The following is an 11,025-nucleotide window of genomic DNA, read 5'->3' as shown; positions in this document are numbered from 1 at the left end:
TGTATTGCTTTGTTTAAGCTTTGGTTAATTAGTCTTGCTTGGTTCATTAGTTAGCTTGCATTGTTTTCTTGCATTAAAATCTGATTTCTCAACTTAATTGTGTTCTAAGTAGTTTACTAAGAGAAAGCTTTGTGTGAAGACATTGAGGGATAGTTTTTGGCTAAGGCTTGGTACTTAAGTAGTCCTTTGTGACTCACCTCCCTTACCTGGAAACTACCTTCTTTGACTTTCCTCAATTTTCTCAAGGTAAAATACTTGTATACACAAAACTTTAGCCATGTCTTCTTCTCCTCACTCTCCAAAGTCTATTGAAAGTGAAGTAAAATCTATAAAAACTCTTTTGAAAGAAGTTTCACAAGCTGTGCAAATGATTTCTTCTAGACAATTGGAGAATGAGACTAAAATTAATGAGTTGGCTAAAGCCCAAGAAGAGAAATCACAAAAATCAAAGAAATCTCATACTCATGCATCTAGGAGTAATGAGTCTCTAGGGGAGGGGAGCCTTAGAATCAATGACTATTACCAACCACCCCCTAGAAGAAATAGGCAAAGGGAACAAGAGGGGCCAAGGGAGGTTAGAGTAGATCTACCTCACTTCCATGGTAAAGAAAATGTAGAAATCTACCTAGATTGGGAGATGAAAGTAGAACAACTCTTTGCTTGCCATAGGGTGAGTGAGGAACGTAAGGTACCCCTAGCCGCCCTTAGTTTCCAAGGGAACGCCATGTATTGGTGGACCTCTCTCGAAAGAGAAAGACGTCTTCATAGGGAACCTCCCATTGCATATTGGAATGACCTTAGAGGAGCCCTAAGACGTCGCCACATACCTTCCTACTACCATAGGGAGTTGATGGACAAGCTCCAAAGACTCCAACAAAAGAACATGAGTGTGGAAGAGTATAGGCAAAAAATGGAGCTCTACATGATGAGAGCATCCATTAGGGAAGAAGAGGACACCACCATTGCTAGGTTCCTTAGTGGCCTATCACTTGAGATAAGAGATAGGGTAGAACTCCTACCTTACCAAGACTTGAATGACTTGGTTCAACTTTGCATTAAAGTTGAACAACAAATCTTGCGCAAAACTTCAAGTCAAAGGGTGAGTTCCTACTCTAGCTTTTATCCCAAGAAAGAGTTTAGAAGGGAGGGTAGTACATCAAAAGAAAAACAAAAGGAACCTACCAAACCCTTAACCAAAGAAACCTCCACCCCACCCATCCGAGCTAGAGATGTTAAGTGTTTCAAGTGCTATGGTAGAGGGCATGTGCAAGCACAATGCCCAAACCAAAGGACTTTGTTTCTTAAGGGTGTAGATGAATACACTAGTGGCGAGGATGAGCCTAGTGAGAGAGAGGAAGGAGGAGAGGATGAGAGGGTAGCTCCACTAGAGGAAGAATTGTTTATGATTAGGAGAACCCTCAACAATCACCCAAGCAAATCCATGGAAACACAAAGAGAGAACATATTTCTTACAAGATGCAATGTTTTAGAAAACATATGTTCCCTCATTGTGGATAGCGGATCTAGTTGTAATTGTTGTAGTGCTAGAATGGTGGAAAAGCTTAATCTACAATTAGTTCCTCACCCAAAACCTTACAAACTTCAATGGCTTAATGAAAATGGGGAACTAAGTGTAGACAAGCAAATGGAAATCAAGTTTTCCATAGGGAACTACAAAGACAAAGTTTTATGTGATGTAGTGCCTATGGAAGCTTGCCACATCTTATTAGGGAGACCATGGCAATTTGACAAGAAAACCTTGCATGATGGTCTCATTAACGAGATTTCCTTCACCCACAAGCATAAGAAATTTGTACTTAGTCCTTTACCACATTCTCAAGTGGTGAAAGACCAAATACAAATGAAACATAAGAGGGATGAGGAAAACAAAAAAAAAAAGCGCTAGAAAAAGAGAAAATCCTTAGGGATAGGAAGGCGTGGGAGAAAAGTGTTCCTTCCCATAAGGTTGCTCAACAAGAAAAGCCTTTTGAAAACGTTTTTGAAAATTTGCTTCTTGTTGAACAACCAAGCCTTGTCTTTTGTAAAGGAGCACTTACATGCACTGTCACAAGTAGTGAACTCATGAATCTACCTCCTCCAATAGAAAAACTTTTAAGTGAATTTGAAGATATATTCTCTAATGAGGGGCTCATTGGACTCCCTCCCATTAGAGGTATAGAACATCAAATTGACTTCATTCCGGGGGCAAGCCTACCAAATAGGCCCGCTTATAGAGCAAACCCCGAGGAAACCAAGGAGATAGAATCACAAGTTCAAGACTTGTTGGAGAAGGGTTGGGTTCAAAAGAGCCTAAGCCCTTGTGCTGTACCTGTCTTGTTGGTGCCCAAAAAGGATGGAAAATGGCGCATGTGTTGTGATTGTCGAGCAATCAACAACAACACCATCAAGTATAGGCATCCAATCCCAAGGCTTGATGATATGCTTGATGAATTACATGGATCAACCATATTCTCCAAAATTGACCTTAAAAGTGGATATCACCAAATTCGAATCAAAGAAGGTGATGAGTGGAAAACCGCTTTTAAGACCAAATTTGGATTATATGAGTGGTTGGTGATGCCCTTTGGGCTCACTAATGCCCCAAGTACATTCATGAGGCTTATGAATCACACCTTGAGAGATTGCATAGGTAAATATGTAATAGTTTATTTTGATGATATCCTAGTGTATAGTAAAACCCTAGAAGACCATCTAAGTCACCTTAGGGAAGTTCTTCTAGTGCTTAGGAAAAATAGCCTTTTTGCCAATAGGGATAAGTGTACCTTTTGTGTAGATAGTGTAGTTTTATTAGGTTTCATTGTCAACAAAAGGGGGTTGCATGTAGACCCCGAGAAAATCAAAGCCATCCGAGAGTGGCCCACTCCACAAAATGTAAGTGATGTAAGGAGTTTTCATGGGTTAGCTAGCTTCTATAGAAGGTTTGTGCCTAATTTTTCTATTCTAGCTTCTCCTTTGAATGAACTTGTTAAAAAAGATGTTGCATTTTGTTGGAATGAAAAGCATGAGCAAGCCTTCCAAAGGCTAAAAGCTCAACTCACCAATGCACCAATTCTATCTCTTCCAAATTTTTCCAAAACTTTTGAGATAGAATGTGATGCATCGGGGGTAGGCATAGGTGCGGTATTGTTGCAAGGTGGACACCCCATTGCATACTTTAGTGAAAAACTCCATGGTGCCACCCTCAACTACCCCACCTATGACAAAGAGCTTTATGCTCTTGTGCGAGCCCTAAAGACTTGGGAACACTACCTTGTGTCCAAAGAATTTGTAATCCATAGTGATCACGAGTCTTTAAAATATTTAAAGGGCCAACACAAGCTCAACAAGAGACATGCTAAATGGATGGAATTTCTTGAACAATTTCCTTATGTAATCAAATACAAGAAAGGAAGCACCAATATAGTGGTCGATGCTCTTTCAAGGATGCATACACTCTTTTCAAAATTGGGTGCCCAAATTCTTGGATTTGATCACATAAGAAAGCTTTATCACGAAGATCAAGAACTCTCATCCATCTATGCCCAATGTCAACATAGAGCGCAAGGAGGTTACTATGTGTTCGAGGGATATCTTTTTAAAGAAGGAAAACTTTGCATTCCCCAAGGCACACATAGGAAACTCCATGTCAAAGAATCACATGAGGGGGGACTCATGGGCTATTTTGGAGTTGATAAGACTCTAGACCTTTTAAAAGCAAAATTTTGTTGGCCACACATGAGGAAAGACGTCCAAAGACATTGTTCTAGATGCATCTCATGTTTAAAAGCAAAGTCTAGAACAATGCCTCATGGACTCTACACCCCTTTGCCGATTGCAAATGCTCCTTGGGAAGACATTAGCATGGATTTCATTTTAGGACTGCAAGAGGCCATGACTCTATCTTTGTGGTAGTGGACCGTTTTAGCAAAATGTCCCATTTTATTCCTTGACACAAGGTAGATGATGCTCAAAATATTTCTAGACTCTTCTTTAGAGAAGTGGTGAGACTTCATGGTCTCCCTAGAAGTATAGTATCCGATAGAGATCCCAAGTTTATAAGCCACTTTTGGAAAACTCTTTGGGGCAAACTTGGAACAAGACTACAATTTTCAACTTCTTGTCATCTTCAAACGGATGGCCAAACTGAAGTAGTCAATAGATCTCTTGGGACTATGCTTAAGGCTATCATGAAGGGCAACCATAAATCTTGGGATGAGTATCTTCCCCACATTGAATTTGCTTACAATCGAGTAGTTCACAAGACTACTAATGCTTCTCCTTTTGAAGTAGTATATGGTTTTAATCCTCTCACACCCATGGATTTGTTACCTCTTCCTAATCCACAAGAATTTGTGCATAAGGAAGGAGTAATCAAAGCCGACTTTGTGAAGAAAATGCATGAGAAGATTAAACTCCAAATACAACAACAAAATGAGAAGTACACAAAATACAACAATAAAGAGAAGAAAGAAATAATTTTTGAGGAAGGAGACTTAGTTTGGCTTCACCTTCGCAAAGATAGATTTCCAACTCAAAGGAAGTCCAAACTAAGTCCCCGAGGTGATGGACCCTTTCAAGTCCTCAAGCGAGTCAATAACAATGCATATAAATTGGACATACCTCTTGAATATGGAGTACATGACACTTTTAATGTAATTGATCTCTCTCCATTTGTAGGTTCCAATGACGACGAGGACGAGCTGGATTTGAGGACAAATCCTTTCCAAGGGGGAGGGGATGATGGAGGAGGGCCAAGCACACCTCACCATGGAAGCCAAGACCCAAGACTAGACCGTGATGAGCGTCTAGACTCAAGGAGGGAGCGTCTAGGACATGATGAGGGGAGGCTACACATGGAGCGTCTAGGAGGAGGCCTAGACCGTCTAGGCCCTATTACAAGGTCAATGGCTAAGCATATTCACGCCCAAATGGATCTAGCCACGGATGGAAGAGAGAAGACCTTGTATATGTTACATGGAGGCCCATTAGGGGTGGCTTAGTAATTAGTGTAGTGTTAGAAAGCACAAACTTGTCTTATATGTGATTTACCCTAGATTTTGTGCATATTCTAGAACCTTAGCACACATGACCGACCATGTGGTCCATGTGCCATGTGCCTTCTCATTTGCATTTCATTTTGCTCACATTTCATGTGTAATTAGCTTAGGATTTACGGCCTCCTTGGCTATAAAAGGAGAAGCCATCTCTTGTATTTTCCAAGATTAATGAAAGTAAAGTTATGTTGCCAACATTGTGCCATACTTTGCTTTTCCCTAGTTTCTAGGATCTAATCTTCACATTCATCACCTACCATAGGGCTGGCCGAACCTCCCTACTTCCATACACATCATGCACCTTCAAGATCACCATAGCTCCTAGGAGGATCTTGCACATTTACAACCATAGCTTCCGCACCATTCTTCACATGATTCCGAGAAGAGCTCCATGAATTTGCCATCACTTTCCTCACACATCCACTCCCTCAAATCCTCACACATCCTCTCCCTAATCCAAACAGAGTCTTGAGGTGCAGGAACAATTTCAGTGATGTATGTGCAGAAAATTAATGTCAAGGTGGCGTAGCCAACGACACGGCCACGGGCTCACAACATGGGACGCCGTCGTACCACCCCAGTCCCAGCCCAACCCTAGCGAGCGACCTGTTCTCGAAGCTTGAAGGCTTCAGATTCCTCACTCTTCCTCTTCAACCCAACGCCGCACCAGGCGTTTGGTTCCCGTTCAGGGAGACGAAGCAAGACGCGGTTGGTGATTCGCGCCGCCAACAGATCCACGAACCACCGTGCCCTGGGGCTCAATCTCTTCCTTGACGCCGACCGGGTCGCGGTCAGCTGCAGGTATGGGTGGTGACGGAGATGAACGAGCGACAGAGGTTGCGGTTCCGCGCCGACAGCGACTTGGGTTTGGTGCATAGGTGGGAAATGCCGTTAATGGCGTTGGGTGCGAGAAGAAGTGGGGAATTGGAAAAACAAAAAGGTTTTGATTTTGTAGTTTTGGCTAATCATAATTTTTTTTAAAATTAGGGCTATTAAATTGAGAAGATTTTAAATTAGGGTTCTTGAAAAAAAAAAACTTTCATGGAGAATCATAAAACGATAACACATGCATACATCATGTTTATATAAAAAGATAAACATTTACCTTAATCCATGAGAGTTTCTGAGCAGTTTTTTTATCTTCCTTATCTCTCAATCTATCTCTTGACAATTCTATTATTGTCACACCTTTAATTGATGTATGACAACCTTATTTGCAGAGATAAAACCTATTTTCCAATCTCTATCCGATTATGCTTTCATTATGTATCATTATTGTCACGTTAACCAATAGACTTTTTATTTTATTATTATTAAATCACATTCAATTTCAAAGCCTAAAATTTATTTTATGTGAATTTCATAATAAAAATTAATTTACATAATTTTTAATAGTCTTTGTCATCAATGGTGGTGAGGGTAACAGTCTCTTAAAGTTACAGGTGATTATTGAAAGTTATATGAGGGTGTGATCATCTTGTTATCCAAAATATTTTCAATGAAAACTTTAAAAGTTTGTTATTTTATATTAATTGTAATATCATTTTATATTAACGACAAAATCTTTAAGTTTTTTTATTACATAGAAACAAGTAAATCAAATTACTATTTATAAACAAATTTCAAAATTCAAAACTCTTATCCATTCCATCAATCATACACCAACATATGGATCTAAATAATAAAAGGATATTCAACAAGTAATATCTATTTATGTCATTTGGAAGACTTATATTGAGTATATCTTACTAAAGACTAACATCTAACCTATTTTAAACATCTCAATTTATAAATATCGACTTCATAGGTCAAGGTAAGTTTAAGGCGGAGCACGCGCATTGTTCCATATATGCAATAAACTCTCTTTTAGTTTCTCATCACATGAGACCTTAATTTAAGTAATCGAGACACTCAATGAGTTGTATATCTTTGTTAAATATATAGGTGTTTTTACTTAATACATACAACTTACTAATTAAGTCACAATATTAGGTATGTGACTTAAACAAACATATTCAATATATCATATTCATCAATTTAATTAAATATATCATATAAAAAACTTTATATGCATAGCCACATCATATACATCAATTTGCAAGTCATATAGTTAAATAAAATATATAATTTACAACAAAGTCCATTTGTTTAGTGAAAATTATCCTAATTACTCTTGCGTTAAGACTTATTGGGTAAATTCATCTAATTCGTTACGTAAATTCACATAATTCGCTATATGAATCTAAATTTCTTAAGCAAATTTAGTCTTGAAACTAGTTTTAACCCTTTGGTTGAGATTTGTTGGGTGAATCCCAATTTGCTTAGCAAATTACACATAATCAATAGTTATGCATAATTATCTAAAATTAGTTCCAAAACAACACAATCATTTTCTCCATTTCAACAAGTTTATAATACCCAAGTACTATCACATTTAACATAAATTTAATGTTCCAAACATTCCAACCAAAAATTAATCATTCAAAACTCAATATCCAATTCATAAAGATTGAATTATTATATCCAAACATAAGTTAATTTAACAAAGTTAAATGTAACTATCAAATTTCACATAACAAATTAAAATGACTTTCTATTTCAACATGCATGATTCTTCAATCAATTACAAAATTATCACTCAATACTTAAAAAGAACATACAAAATTGCAATAAAATTCTAAAATCACAAATGTAGCTATCAACTTCACTTTCAATTCAACCCAAAACATAAATCAATATAGAACAATTCTCACTCGCATAGTTCCCTATCCAAGGTCGGAACCCCCATTTTTCATTTAACGAGGATTTCAAAAGTTTAAAAAAAGGAAAAATTAAAAATTCTGAGAATTTCCTTTACATGAAAGTTACTAGTACTCCAAGTAATAGCTGAAAGGAATAAGAAATTCTCCAAAATCCTAGAGACCTAAAATAACATAGTCAAACAGTTTTTTTAAGTGACCAAACCAATAATGAGCTCAAACATTAGAAGAAGAAGAAAGTTGAGAGACTTTTTAGAGTGTAAAGACACTTATTCCAAACTAAGATTTGATAAAATAGAAATAATCTTGAATGCATTTATTACTAGAATATGATTTGAGAAATTGTGCGAGAAATATAAAAAAAAGTTTGATGAAATATTAAAAAAAGGAGAGAGTTTTAGAAATGAGACAAATTATGTTGAACAATAGAATATGTTCCGATAAATTATGTGATAAATATAAAAAAAAGTTTGATGAAGAAGGAGAAAGTTTTAGAAATGAGAAGAAAGATATTCTAAGATAGAATATAATTTAAGAAATTATGTGAAAAGTATAAAAAGGAGGAAATTTTAGAAATGATAACAAATATGTTACATCAAGAAAAAAGAAAAAAGAAAAAAACTTATGCATTGTTTGGATCCGGTGATTACTATTCACCCGAATTGAAAAGTAAAGAAAGTTTCATTTTGGATCAAGGAGTTTGCAGTGATTGGGGAGTGTGGAAAGGCAAAGAAAGTGAGGGAGTAATCTTTGTTAGTTTCAAAGAAAGTTTACCTTTTATCATGTTACTCTTTGTCACCTATCATCACTTATGTACCATAACCATACAACAGCAGAGATTCATGCATGAGATTCCTAACTCCTTTGCCTAACATAGATTCATACAAGATTCTTACCTCATTTGTGGTGGGTGATGAGTTAATAGAGTAATAAATATGGGAGGGAAGAGGAAGTGAGATATGTGTTTTGAGTTGAGGGAGGAGCTTAGAGGTGGTCGGAGGCGCGTGATCGTTGGAGGTGCACGATCGTCGAAGGTGTAAAGTGTGGTTGGGGTTCTGTTTGTGGTGGTGTTCTGTTGGTGGTGCTCGGAGGACGGTTGTAGTCTATGATGATCGTTGGTGGTTTCGTCGCGGGCACCGTGCTGATTCTCTACATTTTCTCACACGCAAGTATAAAATTCATAGAGAATGAATTTTGGAATCTGGAGAATCAATTGTCCCTATTATATTTTCATGTGACCTTTGGTTTTTTAATGTTTATTTATTTGTTTTATATTTTTTATTTATTTTAATGCATGTATGCTCACCTTTGATTTTCTAACTTCATTGCTCAAGCGCGTTAATAAAATTTTAAATGAATTTTATTTTTATCTAGTAGTTGTCCCACTCTTCTTAAGTAATAGGGTAAAAGATGATGATGACATGTGTGCAAAGAAGATAAACAAAAGAAAAATTATTAAAAAATATTAATCTTATGAGTTAGGAAAAATATTTTAAAAAAATTATAAATATTGTTTTGAATTTATAAATAATTATAAATATAAAGAATATTTAAATATTTGAAAATACCCAAAGTTTATGTATAATATTTAATTTTTTCTAAAAATAAAATAAAAAACTTTATAAATATTATTTTGAATTTATAAAATAATTATAAGTATACAAAATATTTAAATATTTTAAAATACTACTTTGTAGATACTTTACATATAATATTTAATTTTTTCTAAAATCAAGTAAAAAAACTTTATAAATATTATTTTGAATTTATAAAATGATTATAAGTATACAAAAATATTTAAATATTTTAAAATACTACTTTATAGATACTTTACATATAATATTTTTTTTCTAAAATCAAGTAAAAATATTATTTTGAATTTATAAAATAATTATAAGTATACCTTTATAGAGTTTACATATAATATTTAAAAAAAAATAAAGTAAACAAATTTAAGTATAAAGAATTTTTTTTATGAATTATATAATTTTATTTTTAATTTTACGCACTATTATTTTTTTAAATTGTGGTTCTTTAGACCTAATAGTTAAATTTATATAATTGTCTCGGATTTGTGACCATGGATAACGATAACCATTGGTATATGTATTTCGATAATGTTGAGATGTCTAACACAAATGACATGAATCTTGATGCAATTGGTGTCGATTTCACATTAATTTCACAAATACAAGAGCAAATGAATTTGCGAACACAAGTAGTAGCAATGACAATCCTTTGCATGATTGGATCTGGATTGATTGTGTTGTGTGTGTTAACCGAGACAAATAATGTTATACTGGAGTTTGTTCCACAAAAAGAGTGTCGTCGGCAGAATTGATGTCGTACTTGGTCCATACTGAAAGATGTCATGACATTATTCGCATGGATCCGGAAGCATTTATTAATTTATTTCAATGAATAAGAGGAATGGGGATGATTAAAGATGCATTTCAATCTATACTTGAAAAACAAGTGGCTAAATTTTTACACATCATTGGTCATAACGTCAAGAATCGAAGTGTTTCATTCTTCTTTTATCGGTCCATGGAAGTAGTATCTCGTCACTTGCATAATGTTTTGAAGGCAATATTGATGTTGCATGAAGAGTTCTTAATTCAACTAGTTGGGACCGAGGTTGAACATCATATCTTAAAACAAACGATTTTTTTCCATACTTTAAGGTATGAATATGAGAAACAATAGTTAAATATTTAATTCATGTTGTATGCAATGCAAGTTATTTATAAATGTGAATTTTTCATGTATTAGGATTATTTAGGTGCCATAGATGGCACTCACATCTGTGTTAAAGTCCCCCGAACTGATGCTTCTCATTTTCGTGGAAGAAAAGACTAACCAACACAAAACGTATTTATTGCTTGTGACTTTGACATGAAATTCGCATATGTTCTTGCTGGGTGGGAAGGAACAACCTCTAATTCCAGGATATTGAAGGATGCGTTTGTACGAGAGGATCCATTGGTCATTCCGAAAGGTTAGTTGAGTGTGTTTTCTAGTGCAATAAATATTCATTTGGTCACATGACTTATAAGTAATAAGTGTTAATGGATGGTTATAGGCAAATACTACCTTGGAGATGTGGGTTTCATGCTCAAAGCCCAAGTTATAACTTCATATCGCGGATTTCGATACCATCTAAAAGAGTATTCTCTAAGAGGTCCACAAAATGCCTGCGAATTGTTTAATCA

At 35.5% G+C, this 11,025-nt stretch overlaps 1 protein-coding gene across 1 annotated transcript; it reads left to right on the top strand.

Annotated features, from left to right (window-relative positions):
• The first annotated feature begins 367 nt into the window (after positions 1 to 367).
• LOC150025955 (uncharacterized) lies at positions 368 to 1,906 on the top strand. The gene has a single exon (XM_090304836.1). The coding sequence runs from the start codon at positions 368 to 370 to the stop codon at positions 1,904 to 1,906; it is 1,539 nt and encodes a 512-aa protein (XP_090160962.1).
• The last annotated feature ends 9,119 nt before the right edge of the window (positions 1,907 to 11,025 follow it).

Source organism: Phaseolus vulgaris, chromosome 7, assembly GCF_051622355.1.
Source record: "Phaseolus vulgaris cultivar YP4 chromosome 7, ASM5162235v1, whole genome shotgun sequence".
Lineage (NCBI taxonomy): Eukaryota > Viridiplantae > Streptophyta > Magnoliopsida > Fabales > Fabaceae > Phaseolus > Phaseolus vulgaris.
This window is presented reverse-complemented; position numbering and strand designations above follow the sequence as displayed.